Source organism: Poecilia latipinna, unplaced genomic scaffold (assembly GCF_001443285.1).
Source record: "Poecilia latipinna isolate Pla-1442-1.1 unplaced genomic scaffold, P_latipinna-1.0 Scaffold222, whole genome shotgun sequence".
Taxonomy (NCBI): Eukaryota; Metazoa; Chordata; class Actinopteri; order Cyprinodontiformes; family Poeciliidae; genus Poecilia; species Poecilia latipinna.
In genome coordinates, this window is record NW_015112838.1 from 705,009 (window position 1) to 727,834 (window position 22,826).

A 22,826-nucleotide genomic window follows, 5' to 3' on the forward strand; every position below is an offset into this window, starting at 1 on the left:
GGACTTTTTCATATCCCGTGAATATTGGTCGGGACATGTCCCTACCGTCCCTACCCAAACCTACGCCCATGCATTGTACTGAACAGGAAGAAACTTCAGCTGTCAACCCTCCTTACAGATGCACAATCTGCAACGGGCGACTAAAAACTGGGACATTTTGCGCAGGGTCTCTGCTGCCATCTAGTGATCAAAACAAGCATCACCAGCGCCTCCTGCCGGATGTTCCATCGACGTCGAACGTTTGACCTTCTTCTCGGCCTGGTGACGTTTGACATCTCATGCAGGTGGTCGCGCGATGGACTTTGCTCCTCACGAACAATGAAATGTCCGTTCTGATCTTTTGAATATCATCACTGTGCAGGTCAGTGTTTATTTCGTCTATGTGGAGCCCTTCCTTCCGAGTGTTGATGGCTCTCTCTATGCCGAGAGAGCCATTCATTCACGCGGTTAGCCACATGCTAGGCTAGCTCCTACCATCCAGGAAGGGAGCTAGGTAGGGTGGACGTGACGAAGGTGACAGAAACGACTTTAAACACGTTGACATACGTCTTTTTTTAATACATGAAGCCCTTATTTAAACTGCAAATACATCATAAAGCCATCAGTAAAAATGGCCCACCGTGCTTTTTTATAGCTTGCTCGGTTTTTATGTGGGTTTTAGCCACCTTGTACCGTTATTCTATAAAACATGAATGAAAAATGTCCGCACAGTCATCACTGACTTGCATACATACACTTAAATCCTGCTTATTCGTAGCAGTTATTTAAACCCGGAAACGGCAGCAGAATGATCTACAAATATGATTACTGTCAACCTTACTCTACTTCTGCTTTATCTGATTATAACTGACTTGTTTTTGTGCTGCAGTTCCACAGAGTACTGCCAGAGTAAACCAAGGGAACAATGGGGAAATACGTTTGCTGCACAGGTTTGCTGAAAAACACCTGGGACCAAGTTTGCATTGCTTTCTGGCAACGTTATCCCAATCCTTACAGGTGAGAAAAAATGTCTTGGTGTAAAAGTGCACGATTATTATTTATGCTGTATAAAATTGTGCAAGTAGAATAGGTCTTTTCATTTGCATACTGCAGAGGTTTGTTAATGGAGATAAATTAATTGATGTACAAACAATCTTATAAGTACACACATAGCTATAGTGTACCTACAACCTTTTTTTTTTGTAATAAAACATAAATTATTCGCCATTTGAAACCATAAGGTGCTATCATGCCAAGCTGAAAAATGCATTATGGGAATTTTCTGATGATACACGGACTTTGAAATGATCAGTCATATTACCACATGAGGCAACAATGTGGGGCATGATAACTTTTCTGACATAACTGTAAAAGCAGTTTATTAATAATTAGAATCGTATTACATAATATGCATACTGCCTTGCCAAGTTCTTCTCACCTTCAATTTGATTTACTGATCTAGCATTTTAGGGTTACTGTAAGTAGTCAACACAGAAATCAAATCAATAAAATCTTTTCATACTAAAATACAACACTAATTTGTTACTTTGAGAGTTTAAAAGTTGTCTGATTTTTAAAATTTTACCGATCCCTTTGGTTTCAGTAACCACGTCTTGACGGAGGACATCATCTTCAGAGAAGTTACTCCGTCCAACTGCCTCATTTCCAGACGTCTGTTGACCAAAACCAGCCGTGCGCCTCGCTGGATGGAGCGGTACCTCCCAAAGCACATGACCAACTCGGCGTACATCATTGAGGACTCCGTCGTAGACCCCCAGAAACGGACCATGACCACTCTGACCTGGAATATCAGCCACGCTCGCCTCATGGTGCGCTCCGGTTTTCATCCAGCACAACTTGGCTTTTGCTCAAAGTCAAAATCTAATTGTGATGATTTTATTTTATTTTTTTCTGCGTGCTGTGCCAGTCTGTGGAGGAGCGCTGTTTATACCAAATGAATCCAGAGAACGGCTCCTGGACGGAGATTAAACGGGAAGCCTGGATCTCTTCCAGTCTCTATGGGCTTTCTAGAGCTATTCAGGTCAGTAAAGTGGGAAGTTGTACCACAGCGCAGAAAGCAGCATGGAGTGGCTGATGGGGAGACCTCCCCACCTGTCTTCTGTTCTGTAGCATCAGCAACATCATGCCAGAGTGAAGATGCGACAGCTGAGCAATTAGTCCAAGTAGTTCCTCATTGTTGCTGTGTTTACGTAAACACACTTTATCTTTTTCCTTTGCTGACTTTGTTCACTTTTCAGGAATTTGGTCTGGCAAGGTTCAAGAACAGCGTCACAAAGACAATGAAAGGCTTTGAGTATGTGCTCTCCAGAATGCAAGGTACATTGTCATTTTAAGAGTTTTATTTTATTTTGTTTTTTCCAGATTTCCCCTAGAGTTGTAGTAAACCTTACAGGTTTATGTTGTTCATTCATGTTTACAAGCATGTAGTTGGGGCATTACATTAATTGTTGCAGATGCAGTTTGTCATCTCAAATCAGAGTTTTTGTTGATCAAGAATGACAGAAAATAACAGTTAATTTTTTGTCATAGAAATGTAAAAAAATAAATGAATTAAATTTCTCAGAATGCTGGGACACCTAGAAGCTATGACGCACCAAATTCTCTGAGTCAGAACAACACGAAGAGGAAGCAATTTAATGCTTGTCTGCCTCTTCAGCAGCTATGCAGACATAGTTGGCAGGAGTATGCTGCTGATCGGCTGTGAGACTTTTTCTCCTTGTTTCTTTTTGAGAACTACGTGGATTTTATTCAAATTGATTGGCGTTTGTGAAACGTGGGATATTTTGACGTGATCTTGCCATACTACGCATTGCTGTGGAAAAAGTGTACGTTTTGAATACCTGCCAGTTTTGCTTTTCACATCAGCTTAAGCTTTACCTCTACGTCCTGAGCACGAGAATGTCGACGCGTTTCACTTAAAGCCGTGCTTTGTGTTTCTGTAGGCGAAACTCCGTCCAGAACCTTGGCGGAGACCGCTACGGAGCGGGCAAGAGAGACGGCACTGGCAGCTAAAGAGAAAGCAAAGGACCTCGCCTCGCATGCTCAGAAGAAACAATACGTATGATGATGCAGCTGCAGCCTTTTATATCGTGACTATTTTACATTCGACCACTCTCATAGCAAACGCAGTTGCTGGGTATTTTGCAACGGATCCCAGTGTTGGTTTAAAAACACCTCTGTGAAGACGCATCCTGCTGAATGTGGTGGTGAGAAGGCCTGAGCTGGGTTCAAGAGCCTGTTCCACCCGCCCTGATTGTGTTTATTGTACCTCCGATGCCACGTCATTTCAGTATTTACCACAGATAGAGATCTTGAGTATGGCCCCCGGGTGCTATAAAAGTAAGGATGATGACCTGTACTGGAAGTGTTCCTTAGGCTTTTGCTCAGCCTCTCCACCCACCAGGATTTGCCTTTATTTTCACTTCACGTCTTGTTTTGTTTCCCTCATGTTCTTTGTTAACTTGGAGCACTACTTTAAAATATCACATCAGTTCTCTGTGATTAATTTGTGTTATTGTATCCCACTTGTTTTGTGTTAGTTCAGTTTACCCAGTTCTACCTTAGTCCCGATGCTGAGACTGGTTCCCTGGCTGCTTCATGCTGAAGTCTGCTAACTTTGCATTGTCGGAGATAAAAGCTCGATAATGTCTCGTCACCTGGCATCTCTGCTGCTGTGTAAGAGCTATACATAAAGACTCCTCTTAACTTGATTGTCACCTCGCTGTATACATTCATGTAGTCCTTGTGACTCTTCTTGCTTAAATGAAGTATCAGCTGGTCAATAAATTGACATTTCCTAATCATATTATAGTTTTCTGTGTCAAGTGAAGCATTGGATAACTTTACCTTAAATGTTATGGTGCCTTTTTGCTGTATTTAATTGGGATTTTATGTGGTAGCACAACACAAAGTAATGTGTCATTATAATATGATTTTCACATTCTTTGCCAAATGGCAGATTTTTTTGTCTTACCACAGATTCTAGGTTAGAGTTAGATCTAGATTTTTAAAAAGCCATTCTAACATTAGTGTGCTTTGATCTAAATCATTTGATTGTAGCTGACTCACTATCATTGTCGCTATGGGAACATCTCAATATAAACACTTTCTGTATTTAAAAGCATAAATACAGAACGTTAAAAGCAGAAGTGGGTAAGAAACGACTGGTTGGGATGAAACGCACAAAGCTACAGTACGTCAAACATTCAGATTTTGGGATTGCAAAACTTATGCTGTCGACAAATTAACCCACCTTTAAATTCCTCCACTACTTTAAGTGGCATCAGTTAAATGGGGCTGAATACAAATGCAGATTACCATAGTATACTAGTTTTGCTTTTGTAGAAAAAATTCTTTGTGTTGCTCTATCACATACAGTCACACTGCAATACACATTGTTTTGTGTATTGCATAAAGGTCTGAATACTTCAACAAGGCTTTGTTCCTAAAGTTCTCAGAGAGAATAGTTTTGGAAAAAAAATATAACATATGAAAGAAATTTATATAGAAAATATTTATTTGCTTAAAAAAAAAAGAAAGCTTACAATGGTACAAAAAAATGCTACATATTACTGGGTGGAAAGACAAACTAAAAGGAATAAGGCATCTTGCATATACAAAAAAGTGAAGAAGAAAGCAACTTCAGTTATTAAATCCATGTTAAATTCTTGTAATCAGCATTAATTGCATAATTATCGCTGGTAGGTGTCGCCTGCTCTGACTGATTTTCAAACGTCCAGCTGAATACTCACGATGGCCAACGCTCCTCCCCAACTTGAACGCTCTCGAGATCCGACCGATCACATAATGCGTCAAAAGTCTTTTGTTTTAAATAGAGATGTAAATGCGTGCCGATATGAAACCTCAATGTGCAAATGTGACTGAGGTTTTTTTTTTTTTCTTCTCTTCCCCCATTTCCTGGTTGTTGATTCCCCCTCCCCACCCCATCTCTTGCCCTACCCATCGTCCTTCTGACAAAACAAGTGCAACGGGTGGACGTTATGTGCAACAGAAGAAAAAGAGCTATAAATACATGAAGGGAACTTACATAGGAGACAAAAAAAGAAGAGGAAAATAAAACAGAAATAATGTTTTAAGTGCATGATAAATGTGACATTGCTGCAATATAGACTTAGTGCTAAGGAGAAGCAGTGTAGAACGTTAGTTTAAATCTGGTTTAAGGCAGAAAGAATTCAGCAGAGACATGAAGGAAATTTGCATTAAAGCCCTTGTTTTGATAAAAACTGGATTCCTAAATGACAGGCTAACACCTCATGGCTTTTAGGAACAAAAATACATAATTGCTTTATCAGAGGAATGCTTATTCATGCTGTAACATCCGTCCCAGTTTAGTGCAATTGAACACATTATTAGCCTGAACTTATTTTGAAAGGACAAACCCCCCACCACCCCACCCAAAAGAAAGCTGTCCCATAAAAAACAAAAGTGTTCGGTTGTCTACAGTATCCACGTCTTCCCTCATCCTCTGTCGTCTCGGTTTTTTTTGGAATGTTTTCTTCCTCCCCTCCCTCTGGCTAAACTCCGTGTCATGGTGGTCATAGCCAGGACCTGTCCAAGCTGGAGTAACTGTGGTCCGCGTCCATGTGTGCAATACCCAGCCCGTCAGAGTCCGCGCAGTCAAACACGATGCTTTCCACGTCCACCTCCACGTCTTCTGTAACGAGGACAGCAGCAGAGACCAAACCCATTAGGAGAGGAAACTCACGGTGAAAGAGCTGAGAACCGGGGCCGCATGATGTTCAACTCGAGCCAAAGAGAGAGTAAAAACAAAGTGTGACATGACAGATTTCGGCTGAGAGCCCCGTCATCCACCCACCTCTGTCTGAGTCCGACCTCTCGGAGGACATGGTGGACCCCTGGCTGTTGTTTCTCATCCTCTCCGTGCCCCTCTGGAGCTGCTCCAGCCGAACCCGCAGCTCCCTCTGCTCCCAGCGAAGGCGGTCCTTCAGCTGCTCGGCACGCTCGTCCTGCTCCTGCAGCTTCTGCAACACGTCGCAGACGAAGGGGAGAGAGGCATTTGAACAAAAAGCTTGGGATACAAAGAGAGAGGAGAGGTCAACACGTGAGGCTTTCTGAGGTACCTTTATGTGAAGCTGAGCTTGTCTCAGCAGGTTCAGGGTGGTGTTCCTCATGGAGTCGGTGGAGAGAGGAACCTGCTTCTTCAGCTGCTCCAAGCACTGCCTCAGCTGAGCTCGTCTGCCGATTACAACAGTCAGCAGTGTCACTTTTTCATATCTCGTCACATTACGACCACAGCGTTCAAAAGGAACCTCTACTGAGTTATGCTACAGACCCAGACAGTGTTATTGTGAAGTGGACGAAGATTCATGTGGTTTTCAGTTTCACTTTGCAAATAATGTGAAGTCTTGCTTTGCATTTGTATACAGTCCACATTACCATGACAACCAAATGGCTTAAGAAGTCAACCCATTAGGAAATTATGTCCCTATGTGATGTGTATTGCAAAGGCTTCTGAGGTTTTCAGACAACACTGCACATGCAAACTCGATGGATACAATGTGATAAAATGTAGTAAACTTCAAATTATAAATGAAGGCAATGTACTGTTATATCTCTCAAGACAACAAAAAGACAAAACAAAATAGCTTTGACCTTTATGATGCAATTTAATTTAGAAAAAGAAAACATACCTGTTTTTCTCCAGCTCGTTGTGAACTGTCCTGCAATTAGAATTAAAAACACACTTTTCTTAATGTCATAAATATGCATAGAAAATGATGAAACAACTTTTAGAGTTAAGGTTTATGGTTCCTTATCATAACTGAAAAGCACACTCGAACTGCCATTGATCTGTTACATAATGTACTTACCTTTTACCGCCAGCAGCAGAAGTCTTCTTGTTCTTCTGTTTGCTTCTTTTATCCGAGTTACCGGGGCTGAGAGGCGGGGGTGAAGCATATCCATGTTCAGCCTCTGCACGGGAGAGGAAGTCCATTACAGGCAAGCGTCAATGTTTATGACGCTGATAAAATTACTGCTACAATGTTATAATGGTGGTTTTCTCATTGTAAATATGTTCGAAGTCCTGGGATTCTGATTAAGTATGTATTATAACAGAAAAAATATTACCCTAACCCAAGCTAAAGCGTTCAAGTTAAATGATGAAAACAATATGAGAACTCATCAGCTGAACGTTTTTTTGTTGTTGTTTTGGCGCCATCCATCCATTAACTATCCCTCACATACAAACCGAGGCTTTTAGATTTAAAGTAGTCTAAATTACAAAATTTAACTAGCATTGACTCAGTTTGCAGAATGCACGATAAATGCAGCTTTCCTGCCCAGTCGGTCTTTTCATTCATCGAGCAGGACTGACGAGCGCCGCCCCGGATTCATTTTCAAACTCGGTGAGATTGGCGCCTTCCAATACAAAGATGCCACCGATATGTAGGTCACTGAGTCAAATGGCACAGATCGGCCACGGTAGCATCTAGCTGAAAATTCCTGTGCAATCTTAAACGAATGCAAACAATGTGATAACTGTATTATTAATCCCGTATGTATTAATAACAGCTGCTCGATGAAGATTGTTTTTTTCCCCCCTTAGCAACAATAACTCCTGCCCCTAGGCTGACTGTTGACATAAAATACCAACCTCGGCCTTTCCTCTCCACGAACTCGGCTGCCCAAAGGAGAACCTGAATGCTGCAAACATTCCCTTCCATTATTGAGCTGGCAAGAGTAAAACAAGCGGAGGTAAACAAACTACAGCGAGACAAGCATCTACTATGAGCGAAGGACTGTCTGTGCAAGCTACGTTCACAGTGCACGGAGAGCCAACAATAGTGCTGCCTTCAAGGACTGAACGTAAACCTCGGAAATTTCCCACTTTCGGCTAATATCAAAAAATAGTTAGCCCATCACAATCCGGTACTGGATTAATAGACTCCTCTTAATTTGAAGGCAATGGCATATGGCCATTCATTTTTGTGCTTAAATTCAAAAATGAAAATGTTATGTATATGGCTCTACCATTTCCAAAAGCATTTGAAGGGGTCGTAATGCCTCGTAAAGCGTCACGGTCAAGCCAGCCACTCCCCTCCGCGAGAGACGTGTAAAACATTTTCACGCGTATTTACGGCAATAATTGTAGTAGTACTGATGTTTTTTTTTTTTTTTTTAAGTTTCTCACATACAGAAATCATACAACTTTACATAATTATCTACTATATAAATCTGTTTCCTACAACAACAACAACAACAATAATAATAATAATAATAATAATAATAATAATAACCTAAAGCAACATGTTTATGGCTATTTTCCAGTTAAACAAAATCTCTTAATCGCCGTATCTGACACATTCGTTCTTTAACCCTTTGAGACACGTTCGGGCTCAAAGGGTAATTATATATTAATCTGATTTAATAATTTATACATGCTTGTGAGAATTATGCTATTGTCATAGATATTAACGATGTTTTCTAATAAAAGAAATTCTCGGAATTAGGGCTGTATTTTCAATTATACTCTAAAGGGGGAAAAAAAAAAGATAATTTTGCCCTTCCTAAACATGGCGATCTCTGGCTTCACCGACTGAATGTTACTGTAAATTCATTCACCGGTTGGAAGTGAAGCCTCCTTGCCAGTAGTATCTTTAACCTCTGAACTCCCGAGTGTGCCAGTCCTCCGCCATATTGACTGTTGTCTTGACTGGAGGAGATAGAGAACATTTTGAGGTCCGAGAAGAAACGAAAGTGTGCTCGTAAAATCCATTGAAACTGGTGCAAACTTGGCCAAAGCGTCCCGCAAACACCACTGTAATGGCGAGGAAGAAAAGCAAGCAACAAGGGGTCGGCCAGAAGGAGCTTGTGCCTGGACAGCAGACCGCACCGAAGAGCTCTGTCTCTCCCGGCGATGCAGCTGGCGGTGGCGGCGGAGGAGATGCTGGGTTGGATAGGCTGGCGAACACCAGGGCGAACCAGGTAGCTAAAAAAGCAACCCATTTGTAAAGACTACCCGGCCTGTGTTCCTTCTCCACTCTGGTAATCCAAACAGAACCCTACTGTTCTTTTTAATTTAATGAACGAAAACCGCTGAGGTAAAATTAAATGCATTCGCTCCGTACTTGAAAGCTATTTCACACTTGATGTACTTGTCGTGGATGTGGAGCTTGATAGCGTTGGATGTGCAGGTCAACAAATAAGCTGAATTAAGGGAGGAGGATCCGGGAGCTCTGCAGCCCATCTCTTGTGTCGGACAGGTGACATTGTACCTCGGACAGGTCGTCCCATTTCCAGCCTTTACAACTCTTCATCCGCCCAGCTAACGTTAGCCTCAAGGCTAGTCAGTGTGCTGCAAACGTGCTTCATCCCTGTGTGCAGGAGCGCTCTGCAAGCACAAGCTAACAGCTTAGCAGCCCACCGGGCTACAGGAGAGAACGGGTTAAAAATTATTTTGCCAAATCTCAGTTATGGTTTTCTTTTTTCCGTCGTGTTTTGTTTTTTATGATCTATTTGGGAGGTGAAAACTTTGACTGTAAATGCATCATTTTGTTAGGTCTTAATGAGCCCGTCATTTGCACCGAGCATCTAAAACGATGTCAAAACCACGATTTGACTCAGATTTATCATTGTTTCTTTTTTAATTAAATTATAAAATATAACTCCAGCTGGTGCGAATTTTGCTGAGTCTGGGTCAGTTCCACTCAAAATTTCAAACAAGCCTTAAAACTATAATATTTATTTATAATCTGTTTTCCCTTTTTGCTACTATAATAAGAAGTAATAACAGTAAAACAGAACATGTTGAACTTTATGTGATTCTTTTAAACAGTAGTATGTAGTTTATTTTTTTTCTTACAAATCATGAAACATTACTTATATTGTGACATAGATGTGACTTGCATCTAGCTGTATATGATTTGTAATCATGTGATTCAGTGTTATACATACACAGAATTGTAGTTGACTTCTGTTGACATTTGTTAATTTATTGATACCCCACAATTATGGTCATCAATGTCTCTCTTTTTTTCTTTTTTACTGAATCAGTGAGTGGAGCTCAGAGAAATGTAATGCTCCAAAAATGTAACCAATCTGAAATACTTCTTATGCCATGAAACTCCACATAGACAGTTCAAAACAAACCGAACATTACATCTCCTTACCGACTATTCTGGTTTCTATTGGTCAAATTCATGTTTAGTAATACAGTTTCAAAGGCTTTTTGATAATCTAAACAGATTCTCGTAAAACCGTGACATTATTCTTAAACTTAATGAATCTGCAGAGTGGTTATAGAGGGTTTCTGAAAGGTTTTAAAAAGTCAAAAAGATCATTCTTAAAGTTTTAGGTTCTGGAAAGTGCACGTATGTCCAGTTAATTCCTAACTTTGTGTCTTCTTTATTAGCGTCTGTTTTTGTTCTGTGATTAGTAGCTCTCGCTGAGGATTTAGTTATTGCTTGTGAAATTGTGTTTCATCTCCTGTGACTAAACTGTGACTCCCATGTTGCAGGGAAGCAATAAACTCGGCTGAAAAAATAATGATTACATAATGTACAGTGCACTGTAGGTCCGGAAGGTAAGGGAACCTAGCCGTAAACAATTTACGTTGACAGTGTTGCATTAATTGTCCACTCGCTTTGTACTCTGAATTTGTATTTTTCAAGTTCTGAGTCAGGAAAACAACCAGAACGCTCCCTAAAGTCAGTCTTTGGACCAGAAAAGCTGGAGCTGATGAAGAAACTCTGAGTTTAATATCTCTCACACAGTTGCCCATATTAACCATTTATTAGCACTTCATTAAACCAGCGCAACACAGTAAAATATCTGTTTGCGAATATGTTCCTTTAGTGTTTTAATACAGGAAGTTGAAAGAAGTAGGCTCGTAGTTGTTGGTGCAAAAAGAAAAGGCAAATCCCTCAGTTTTCCCTCTTGCAACCAGAACCCTCTAACTCAGGTGTGACTCCCTGCTCTGAAATCTGAGACTACTTGAACTCAGATATAACTGGTTGTAATCAACTAAGTAAAATCTGTATTAACTAGTGAGTGTTATTTTTTTTTTCCATGTAATTCTTAGATTTAACTCACAATGGCGTCAGAAAGGTTTCCAGTGATGTTCCATTTAGCCTTTTGAAACACAAAGAAACACTCATTTCATTACTTTTCTAATAAGGCACTCAGTTGTGTTTCTGTTTGTTTTTTTTGTATTTAATCTTCCTTCCAACAATTGTAAATGAAAAAAAAAAGACTTTGCTCCTTACTGGCATCACTCTTTCTTTGCATTATTTAAAATTGCTGGCCAGTGCAGATCATAAAGCCCTACACACTGCAGAGCCCCTGAAGTCTGTCTTGTGATATTAAGCAATAGGATTTAAAATTAACTTGGCAAGTGTGTGACACTATAGGGCTGTTATTAAGCACAATGTTCATTTAAATTGTGGTTCAAATCTTTGAGATGATTTAAAGCAAATAATAATAAACAAGAGGGAAGTATTCAAGTGATAAAACTAACAAAGACTGAGTAGTAGTTAGGTCAAATAAAAAGCAAACAACTCTTCTGATGCTTTGAAGTTTTCTATTTATATTCACCTGTCTTCAAATTGGTTCAACTTCATTACGGCGCCATGTGAAGTCAGGCTGTAATTCCACAGTAACGGTAATCACATTCTTTCTGTCTGTGTCTGCCCAGCCCATGCACACCTGCTGCCTGCTGTGCCATCGAGAATTCAAGGACTGGGGAGCGGGTTCTGTCAACGGGCTTCCCGCCGGCCACGGGACGAAGCTGGCCGACGCGGTGCCTGCACTCTCCCAGGCCTTATTGCGGGAGGCGCCGGGTCGAAAGCTGGCCGACGCGGTGCCCTCGCTGTCCCAGTCCTTGCTGGGAGAGGTGCCTCTGTGGATCTGTCAGAGCTGCTGCAAGAGTGTGGAGGAGGAGGAGAGAAGGAGCACGCAGGAGCAGCCCTCATCGGTACATTAAACAAACAAAAAAAAAAATTCATAAAACGGTTTGGCTCAGGGGAAGTTTTATTCTGCTCCTGTTTTCTTATATTTGGACAATGTGTTTGGTTGTTTTGATTACTAATGCGTGTGGGAGAACCTCTTTTTGTTTTGCTTCATATGGGGATGCAGGTTCTGAAAAATTTGATTTGACTCCCCCCCGCCCCCTCCTAATTGCTGAATGCATTAAAACTAAGAACTTCCATCTTTCTTTGGTCCATGATGCATCACCCAACAGCATGCACTTAAATGCCCTTTTTTCAGCTAACTAACTGATGCATAATTGGGCATAATCAAGTATTTTCTTTTAGTTTTCCACTGGATGCAAAACAACATCTAACATGGAACCTGCAGCACATTTTTTCAGTTTTATTTGTCCTGAGAAAAATAAAAGTGGAATTGCTCTAACTCATAATTAGCTGCTCAGACCTTAAATAAAAACAGATAGTGTTGTGTCAGAAAAAAGTCTAATGTGTGCACTTTCAGTTCAAATTGTAAATATGTTAAACGTTAGAAAAACAAGAAGCGGTCTTTTTTACTGTTTGTTTTTTTCTCATTAAAATAGTTTCAACGCATTTCCAAGCCGTTTGACCTTTATCTCACACTCTTGTCGGGTTCTTTTGCTGCCAAGATTCGAGTCAATAAAAGAAGGCCAGATGAGTAACTAATTGGTGTTCTGTTTTGTGTATTTCTTTCAAACAAGGTACCATTGTCACACTCTTCCTCCTGTAAGTCCCAAAGCTGTGGGAACGGTTACCCGGAGCAAAGTACTGTAGACTGGGACCCGAGTTCCTTCCTGTCAGCCCACAAACTGTCAGGTCTCTGGAACTCGGCCCACTCCAATGGAGGCGAGCACTGCAACCACAACACTTCTTCGCACTCACAAGGTCTGTCATCACAAGGTAAGGAACAAAGGCGTCAATGACACACACACACGCACACACAGTGATGGCTGAAGGTTTCTCCCGGCTTGAGATCCAGATGTTGAGTTGCTGGCGGTGTTGTTGTTGTTGTTCAGAGGAAACTGAAGTTAGTTTTATTGGTTGGCATCTTTGCTCTGCTGCACCTAAAGAGGGCGAAAATAAAGTTTTGGCTCAGAATTATTGCAGGTAAAATGATGTTTGCAGAAAGGAGGTTGGCTAAACCAAACTCTAAATTAAAGCTTTTATTCATAACTACAAAGCTACTGCATAGGTAGGCTGTTCTTTTTTAGTTATTAATGAATGACAGTGATAACGTAAGAAAATAAAAAAGATGAAATAGTGACTCAACTATTGATCAGCCAATGAACGAAATAGACTTGATTCAATGATCGCCAGGTCAAATACTGAAAAGTTAAATGCTGTTCTCTGGCATCGACAAATGTATGCATGTTGGATACATGTTTTTGTTTTCAGTTGAGGAAACATCTTTGCGTTTAATTGCTGAATTAAAACTAGTTTATCCTAAGTTGTTATCGAACCTTAAAGAATGTCACTGATCCGTCAGGCAGCGAAGGTTTGATCAGAGTGTGATGCAGGAGCTGCTCTGTCTTAAACTTGTTCAACAACTGAGAGACATTTAAATGGACAAGATCATTTATTGTTCATCATTTCCAACATTTTAATGGTTGGAAAGGAATAGAACCAACAGTTTATTGCTCCTCCCAAACTTTCACAAATCAAAAACAAAAAGCATCCCAAAGAGTAAACTTCTTAAATGCGTAGTAGAGATTACTCCAAAACAACTACATATCATCTCTTAACAGTATTGCAAAATGGGTGACGTCTACTATTGTTTTCTGGTTTATCAACAATTATCAACAGATAATGACTATCAACAATAGTCATTGTCTGAGTATTAAATAAGTACACAGCATTTGCATTTTCGTCTAAACCAACTCTTCAGTTTTAGCCCCTACTTTAGTCTGTGTTGCAGAGTTTACCTTAAATAGACCAGAGTTCCTGTAGCTCTGGTCTAGAAAACAACAAATTTGAATTGGTAATGTAAGATTGAGGCTTAAACATGGAAAGTGAAAGTAGTCAAATGATGCTTGTATGCATCATGAAGTCGCATGTCATTCTTGAAAGGTTTAATTTGTTTAGTGAATAAGAAGCAAAGGGTGCAGAGCACTGACACCACACCGACGGAGCAACATGAATAAGAAAGGAACAAGGCATGTCAACGTCTAGTGTCTTTCTACATCAGTTATGAGTAAGTCAACATTTTAAAATGTAATTCGAAGAGATGTGTAAGCTGGACTCAGACGTGTCAAAAACACTTGTGTCAGCTTGTCGACTTTTAGTAGAAACAATAATAATTAGTTATAGTTGGACAGTTAAACGTCGCCTCAAAGAAAAGAGACAATTTCACAAAGCAAACTCTAATCCTGAATGACTCCTACATGCTTCTTTCTGTTATTGATGGTTCAATTACACCAAAAGGTCCGACGCTCATTACTGTTTCTATGCATTGATCGGTGCGAGCTAAGGGGATGCACAGCTATTAAACCCTCTGTTATCTGAGATATTTTAAACGCGTTTCTATTTACAGGGCTAACAGCCTGTCACGAAAAACGGGGGCTTCACGAAGCACCCGGAAAGTCGGCAAAAACCTCAAGTCCCAAAGTCTGTCCCTACAGTCACCCGTCGTCCCAGAATTCCAGTGGATCCTCTGCTGGGAACGCCCAGTCTACCTCAGCAGACCTCTGTAAGACCACTCCCAAGCACTTCAAGACCATGTGCCGTCGACCAACGCCACCAGGTATTTTGTTTAGTTTAGTTTGAGTCAAGCAGTCTTGTTAAAAGTAGTGACGTACCGATGAAATATTTTGCTGCCAGTTTTCAGTTTCTGACTTTATTCACGCACAGGGTAATTAAAAGGGCTTTAAAGGAAAAACTCTTGGTGTTTTCTAGAACCAAAGCAACCAGACTGTGCAGTTGCTTACCATCTTGATCAAATAAGACCGCTAACTGGAAGTAGCATGTGAAGTTTTTTTTCTTTATCTTACATAAGCAACTGCTGAAGAGGAACAATCTTTTGGTGAAATAAAAAAAAAATAAAAACTGTATTTGTCTTAGGAACAAATATGGTGGAAAGTTTAATTTTATCCAACTGAATTCTTTACATTATGTCACTAATTAAGTTATGTTTTTTATGTTTTTTTCTTTGTATAAAAAAAGGATTTACTTAGTCGTTTTGTATGTGACTGAATAAAAGTACAGCATTTGTTTCAACACGGAAAACATTCTTAAGTATTTTTTAATAAAAAAAAAAGAAGTTTAATTTATCATTATCTTAAGCAAATGTAATTATTTCACTATTATTACTTCCCAAGTTATATCTGACATACAAAAACGCATCCAGTGTAGCGACATATAAAATGTCCCAGAGATGTAATTTTTACAAATTAATTACAAATGAGATGTAGGAATTTGCTCATTTGTAATTCCTGCAGTCGATCAATGTATATAACCTAAAGCTCATTTTTAATGCGTGTTGTTGTCCAGGGGAAGCCTTTCATCCCAGTGACCACCATCAACATGCAGACTTGTCGGTACCGCCCAACAGTCCCACCGGTCTCTCCTCCCAGCATTCCTCCCTCCTGCCCCCAAAGCCAAACTCCGGACAGCACGGCCACGTCACCTCGTCCTGCGGCGCTGGCGTGGCGGCCCAGACTTCTTTCTCCCCGCTGGTACCAAACCTCCACAACACCACAGCCAAACTCAACTCGCCGAGTCCAGACAGCCCGACATCGGTTCACAAACCCAGTTCATGCAAAAACTCCCACATTCCTGCAGTAAACACACAACACGGCAAACTAGGAACGTCTCTAATGGGCTGTAACCACTCTTGCAACGGACACAACCCGGGAACTGTGGCCGCTTCAAATGTAGGGCATCTGACGGCCGGAGCCTGCAGGTTAGAACCGGTGCCTCTGCTTATATGAAATTAGAAAAATTCTGTATTTTTTGAAAGTAAAGATGTATTTTTTGGGGGGGGTCTTTTGCAGGGATCAGGCATGTAAAGGGCACAAAGTGACAAATGGGACATTGTGCCACCCATCGTCTGAGCTGGAAGAAGGTGAGGATGAAGACAGCAGCTCTGAGAGGAGCTCCTGTGCCTCCTCTTCAACCAATCAGAAGGACGGGAAATACTGTGACTGCTGCTACTGCGAGTTCTTTGGACACAATGCGGTAGATTTGCTTTTCCTTCCTTAAAGCTAGAAAGCAAGAAATGGAAAGCATTTGCTTTGCCAAACATGCGTCACATTTAAACATGTTTAACATCTTGCAGCCTCCAGCTGCACCAACCAGCAGAAACTACGCCGAGATCCGCGAGAAGCTTCGCTCACGCCTAACGCGACGTAAAGAGGAGCTGCCTCAACGTCAGGATGCAGAGCTGAACGCAGTCGGTGCCATTGACAACAGGGACGTGGACGAGCTGCTGGACTTCATAAACAGCTCGGAGCCTAAACCAGTCAACAGTGCCAAGGCTGCCAAGAGGGCTCGACACAAACAAAAGAAAAAGGTGTGCTGACCTTGGAAAAAGCTGCTCAAGTTCTGTCGCAAATCGTTACCTGTGAATTTTAAACAAAACCTATAGATGTGGTTTATTTTAAAGTTTAAAGCTCAAATTGTGAGCATATTTGTAACTTCAGATTTCATTTTGTCATGGTAAAAAACACGATAAACCGTGATCTAGGACAATTTAACGAGCTTCAACCATTCTTGACTTCCCAGTACTGACAATACTTAAGTTGACTCCACCAAACATACTTCTTGTGATCTTGGCCAAAAAGATAAATATTGTGCTCAATATAGTTTTGCCTGCAAAATGCGTTTGAACTTGAAGGTGTCTGCTTTGGAGCAGATGCTTCTTTTTGGACAAGTCGTCTCCAACCTACGTTGATGTTTAACTGGACATGTGGTGAGCCAGCCCGTTCAAACCTGTGATAAAATGAAATCACATTGGCCCTTGTATTGTTCTTGGACATCATAACTAACATAGTTTTATCTGAAGGGAACAGCCTGGGGTCAGAAGGTTGAAACTCAGTTACTCAAAAGCCAGGTCCAGGTCTTAGTGGGAGTGCATGTATAATCTTGAACCTCTGTAGATTAGAAAAAACCCTGCAATAAATTCAGACTTGTGCATCTCAATTTTGATACCACAAATTATATGTTGAGGTATCAAGCCGCTGCAACATTAAACGATTCCAATAAGTAATCAATAAGCCAGGATCAATATGACATTCATGTAGATGAGTGCATACAAACACCTCTAAGGTGGTTCTGCATTGCGCGTTATGTGTTTGTACTTAAGTTTGCTCCTGAACCTGTTTCCTCTTATGATGCAGGAAAAAGCTCAGCAGGTTAACACGGGTCCTGCTGGCAGCGAACCCCAGTCCGGTGCGCCCGAGGAGCCCGTAGACGAGCACATCCCCGACGGCCCTGAAGCCAGTCGGCTGCTTGACTGGCCTCAGCTGGAACTTGAGCGAGTCAACAGTTTTCTCACAAGTCGACTGGAAGAGATCAAGAACACCATCAAAGACTCGATCCGGGCCTCGTTCAGCATGTACGACCTCAACCTGGACGTCAATGACTTTCCCAAGAAAGCGGCTACATTGGAGGGAAACCACCTGCTGTCCCATCTCAACGGTTCCTCTGACTTGCAGCAGATAGACCTGGACCTTTCTCCTCTCTCGCTGGGAAGCTTTAAGAGCCACCTGGACCTGGTTAACGGATGGGAGGACACGAATATGTCCTCTTCTCCCAACGCTGCTGCCAACACCCCATCAGGTGTCAGTGCTGCTTCAAAGGACGCCCAGCGGTTGCACACTACAAGCAGTCTCTCAAAGCTCGCTAGAGTTCGCTCCCCAGAAAGATGCACTTCAGCTGGATCTGACAGTTTGCCAGAGGTGCCAGCCCAAGCGACGGCAAAATCAAAGGAGGACGCTCCTGACCCCAAGAGCACTGGAAACGTCGGCGCAAAGTCGAAGAAGAATAAAAAGCAGCAGCTAAAACAGGAGCAGTCGGTGTTGGAGCAAAACTCTGTCAGACCAACCAAAGCTGCCTCTGGGAACGAAGCACAGAAAACCAATGAGTCTAAAGACACGGCGTCTCACGGCTCAAAGGCTGCGAGCAAACAGCCTCAGCAGCCAGCAGACAACCAGAAGAACGGGCCTAAGAAAGCCGAGGAGGGGAGGTCGTCCAAACACGTGTCAAACGGAGCAAACGGCCTTGTGGGTGCACCAAGGGGGAAAACTGACATGGAGACCCGAGGAGGTCGATCCGAGCAGGAATCAGAGAGCAAAGCTCCCGCCTGCGTTCCTCCAAATGGGCCTCCACAGCAGCAACCCAAGGGGAAAAATAAGAAGAACAAGAATAAGGGAGAAAAGTCCAACAGTGCTATTGGTACGGGGGCAACAGCTTTGTCTTTACCACATTATGTTGAATTTGAGTCGTCCCATCTAATGTTGCATCTTTCTGTCACTTCTTCAGATGATGTATTTCTCCCTAAAGATGTGGACCCCACAGAAATGGATGAGATTGATCGGGAAGTTGAATACTTTAAAAGGTAATCACAATAGAGCTGTTTAAAAAATATATTAAAAATCGGGTTTTAGTTTGAACCATACATGTACAGGCCATTTACTACTCTATTTTACCAATTGTCAGAGTTAGCATAAATAAATAAAAAAAATTTGGGGGGAGTGTAAACCTTTAACTCTGAGATTTCTTAAAAGTTGCCCTATTTTGGAATCAACAGTGGTATGTTGAACAAAAGGTAAATGAATAAAACCAAACATGTCTGTTTTACTATGTTGAGCCTTCCTGTTATCTATTTAGAGAGCAGCTTTTCACACATATAGTTTTTGGATTCTTTTTTTCTTCCTTAATAATTAACAACTTCATTTAATGTTCTGAAACACTGAAGTGTGACAATCTTGCAAAAATAGGAAATCAGGATGGAGACAAACACTTTTTCACACCACTGTACATTTCTGTGATTTTCTAACTTCATTTTGAAGAACTCAGTGGTTCTGGTAAAAGTTACATCTGAGTCTTCTTCAGTCAGTAAGCAATTCCACATGGAAACGTGTTGTTTGGTTGAACCGGTAGGTCTTACTCAAGTGATCTCTGATCAGAAAAATAACCAATTTTTGAGTTTTTGATGTTCAGCAGATGTTCAAGACGAACATCTGCTGATTTCTCTGTTCGTATCTGACAGTGTTAGCCTTATTTGCATCACTAATCCAGTTTTCTCACTTCTTGTTTTTCATATCTTTGCTTCTCATAGGTTCTGTCTTGATTCAGCAAAGCAAACTCGCCAGAAAGTAGCAGTGAACTGGTCCAACTTTAGCCTCAAAAAGGTTCCTTCCAATGCAGCTCAATAACTCGGATGAAATTCAGAGGTGAAGAAATAAAAAATTCTTCACATCACAAACTCTCTCAGCAGAGCCCAGTTTGGCCTGAGCCCTTCTCTCATTCCCAGTTTTCTTCTCCTGATAAAGCCAAGGGACCCTGGTTTTAAAAATCTTGCTCTTCACTAAAAAGACTGAAACGCGACTCGTGGCCGTGAAGCCACCTGGCGCTCTCAAGGCCAACTCTACCCTTTTGCCATGATTGCAACGTGGACCGAATGAGTCACACAGAGACGGAGAAAAGTCTGTTGATTCAACTGCATCCATGTGCTTACGTATGTAGTATGTAAACAATTAAATGAAATAAATGGTTTTATCACAAATCTGCGAAATTTTAACGTTGTTAAACTGATGAATTGCAATGAAGTCAAACGGAACTGGTGCTTATCATCCATCACAACCTGCAGTCTAATCCAAATATGCCAATAATGTACAGTTGTCAGAATGGAGCACAATATAATAGTTTGAACTAATATGAAGAAAACACAGCTCTACCATCCTAAGTTACAGTTATAACAGGATGCGCCTCTTTTAGTCTCAGAGAGACTGACGTCCGTCCTGGCTCTGAATTGGACACCGATATTGATTACGATCAACAATCTACCTTCCTCTCGACCTACCTGCTAGAGTTTCTTGTTATGAAATTAAAAAAAAAATAATACAGCATGTTTTTTTAAAACAATAGATATGAGAGCAACACTAATAATATTCATGTCGTCACTTATTAAATTTATTTATTTTTATTTTTTTTTATACATTTGGCCTATGGGATGCATGATAAATGTGATTTCTGTCAGCCCCCCCTGCAGATGCATCCCTGTGCATGATGAAAATGAACTAAACTCTTTGCTCCTATCTTGTATTGGAAAATTGTGTTGCTTCAGTGTCGGTCCCTCTTTGGTGTTAGTTATGAAGAACTACGATATCCAATACACTCTGAGACTATGTGTTGAAGAAACCCCTTTGCCATGAAGTGCTTATTCTCTAAACTGCTATTTCAGCCCCTGCTTGGCAGCGCACTGTGCAATGTTCACTCCAGCATTGGACACACATTGTTTGTTGCAGTTAATTTAAATGCTTGTACATACTGAGTGAATATTTTTGGCCCCTTCGAGTCTTTTTCTTACCTTCCTGAGGGTTGTTTGTGTATATGTGTGAGCGTCATTTTTCATCCATAATGCTCTGACCTGTACTGTTAACTTGACGCCCTCCTCCCAAGTGTTTTCTTGGCAAAAATAATAGAGACAGACCTTTAGGACACGAGCCTTTGGCTTTACACCGGTATCAATGTTTTTTGCCTGATGGCTTTCATGAAGATGGATGATTTTTTTTTTATTATTTTAAATCTGTGCTGAAATTCTGTTTTTAATGTAACATCTCTGATGCTTTCCAGGTTATACTCAACTAGAAAAGATTACCTTAATGTTTCGAATGTAGATTTATACTATACCAATAACAGCCAAGTGTATGTTGGCTTGTTTCTTTTTTTAATTCACTTTTGATACTGTGAAAAAAAAAATCTTTCGTTCGGAAAGATTAAAACAATACAGTTTTGACAAAATCCGGTGTGGTGTTCATCTTTTTTAATTTTGGCTCATGCCTGTATCCGTACCGCTGTCTCGCCTGTTTGGAAGATGTGGCTCCGGTTGATCTGACCCTCCTGGCGTTCCGTACAGTAGTAGCTTCTGTTGTGTGAACAGGAAGAGTTGATTGAATCAAGTTATTGTATTATGATCTGTAGCTAACTCATAAGATATACAGAGTAAAGTTACGTAAATATTAAATAAAATGGAGACCGAAAATCGGACTCTAAAGGTAAGTTAAGATCAAACTACGGGTGATAAACGGGTGAAGCGCTAGCTAAGGGAAGCTGGTATGGACATGCTAACAAGTTTTTTTTTATCAGTGAAGGTCTTGTATATTTTCACCTAAGATAGTACATTTAAATGTACATAAAATTACGCAGAAAGTGTAAAAATACATTTTTGTAATATGGTGCAGGTATTGATACTAAACTATATCAACACGGGCCTTACAAAGTGAGCTAGCCGTGTTACGTGTGCAGTTTTGACTTTTCGAAGGCTGTACGATTATCAGTGTCTGCTTCTATTTTAATGTAAATACGGTGGTGAAATTTTAAACTGAGATGCGTATCTGTGTTAGAGAGCATTTCTTGGAGGCTTGAAAGTTGATGTCTGTACCAGCTTCAATTACAAAAATAGACGGGCGCTACGAACAACTGTCTATACGACGCTAATATGAATTTAAATTCCTGAAATGAATCATTCAGCCACAATGTACAATGTTCATAATTTTGCTTTTGAATTATCATGGCATCTGTCATTTGTTTTTCCAGAGATCCCATGGAGGTGAAGAAAAGTCTGCCTCAGAAGAATCGGAAGATGATGATTACGTCCCATATGTTCCGGTCAAAATTAGGAAACAACAAATGGTGAGTTATCTTGCATTAGTAATGTTACAAAACAAAGAAATGACAAGTCTGTCTGCAAATTTAATGTTTAGGTTCTTGTTTTCACGTGACCAAATGACCTTACATTAACCTTTTTTCTTAATATTTATTAACCCCCCCCCCCCCACCCCCTTTATAGTAATTCCATTATGAAACCACACACTAATAATTTTCATCTTTTTACTTCATTATTATTGTAATAATCTGAATCTTGGGGGGGGGTAGGGGGTAAAAATCCTGTCAAAGTCGGGTAAATGAATATTAAGGGTCTGTTAGGCCTTTAATATTTTGAGTTGCTTAACTTTATGTTGCGCAGTTGTCCTTTAAGTAAGTATGTAGTCAAGCCTTTTGAATGTTTACAGCTCCAGAAGATGCTACGGCTGCGCGGAAAGGCCGTAGATGACGAGCAGAAGGATAGCGGAGAGGAACAAAGGGATGAAGAGGAGGGCCTTGGTCCACGCTCCAATGTTAGTCTCCTTGACCAACATCAACACCTCAAGGAGAAAGCAGAAGGTTCGGAGCAGAGCTTGTCCATGTAACAACACTTGTCTCTACTTTCTGTCTTTACTTTAAGGGATCTATAACAGTTTTTACTTGTCTGTGTATGCAGCCCGTAAGGAGTCTGCAAAAGAGAAACAGCTGAAGGAGGAAGAGAAGATTCTGGAAAGCGTGGCTGAGGGCAGAGGTACGTTAGCACAACCAAGACCCTCAGAAGTCAGAATTGAGAAACGTGTAGATGACACAACTAATTGCACAAACTCAAATCTCTTCTTTTAGCTCTGATGTCTGTAAAGGAAATGGCCAAAGGTATCATATATGATGACCCAATTAAAACAAGGTGAAACTTTACTTAATTAAGCTTTTTTTGTGTTTGTTGGACTTCTTTTTTTTTTTTTTTTTTTGGGGGGGGGGGGGGGGGGTTTTTTATCTAATTTATTTTTTTTTGGGGCGTGAAAACCCCCCGATCAACCC

The 22,826-nt window shown here is 40.8% G+C and overlaps 4 protein-coding genes across 4 annotated transcripts in view; 3 read left to right on the forward strand and 1 right to left on the reverse strand.

The window, feature by feature from the left end:
- The first annotated feature begins 230 nt into the window (after positions 1-230).
- prelid1a (PRELI domain containing 1a) lies at positions 231-3,805 on the forward strand. Its single transcript, XM_015031904.1, has 6 exons — positions 231-361; positions 869-996; positions 1,583-1,808; positions 1,907-2,020; positions 2,238-2,316; positions 2,943-3,805. The coding sequence occupies exons 2-6, from the start codon at positions 905-907 to the stop codon at positions 3,062-3,064; spliced, it is 633 nt and encodes a 210-aa protein (XP_014887390.1). The 5' UTR covers positions 231-361; positions 869-904; the 3' UTR covers positions 3,065-3,805.
- A 1,132-nt stretch (positions 3,806-4,937) lies between these two features.
- mxd3 (MAX dimerization protein 3) lies at positions 4,938-7,845 on the reverse strand. Its single transcript, XM_015031905.1, has 6 exons — positions 7,637-7,845; positions 6,852-6,954; positions 6,672-6,701; positions 6,102-6,216; positions 5,837-6,002; positions 4,938-5,674 (listed from the first exon to the last, which is right to left on the reverse strand). The coding sequence occupies exons 1-6, from the start codon at positions 7,704-7,706 to the stop codon at positions 5,556-5,558; spliced, it is 603 nt and encodes a 200-aa protein (XP_014887391.1). The 5' UTR covers positions 7,707-7,845; the 3' UTR covers positions 4,938-5,555.
- Positions 7,846-8,454: 609 nt separating this feature from the next.
- Positions 8,455-19,716, forward strand: fam193b (family with sequence similarity 193 member B). The gene is made up of 10 exons (XM_015031906.1): positions 8,455-8,967; positions 11,675-11,953; positions 12,686-12,884; positions 14,515-14,724; positions 15,471-15,882; positions 15,974-16,157; positions 16,258-16,491; positions 17,318-18,374; positions 18,462-18,537; positions 19,261-19,716. Exons 1-10 carry the CDS (start codon positions 8,806-8,808, stop codon positions 19,355-19,357), a joined length of 2,910 nt encoding a protein of 969 aa, XP_014887392.1. The 5' UTR covers positions 8,455-8,805; the 3' UTR covers positions 19,358-19,716.
- A 1,274-nt stretch (positions 19,717-20,990) lies between these two features.
- ddx41 (DEAD (Asp-Glu-Ala-Asp) box polypeptide 41) overlaps positions 20,991-22,826 on the forward strand; it is a 23,247-nt gene continuing 21,411 nt past the window's right edge. Inside the window, exons 1-5 of the mRNA XM_015031907.1 lie at positions 20,991-21,199; positions 21,741-21,836; positions 22,217-22,367; positions 22,465-22,539; positions 22,632-22,692. Coding sequence (XP_014887393.1) covers positions 21,173-21,199; positions 21,741-21,836; positions 22,217-22,367; positions 22,465-22,539; positions 22,632-22,692 — 410 coding nt within the window. The 5' untranslated portion in view covers positions 20,991-21,172. The remainder of the gene's footprint in view (positions 21,200-21,740; positions 21,837-22,216; positions 22,368-22,464; positions 22,540-22,631; positions 22,693-22,826) is intronic.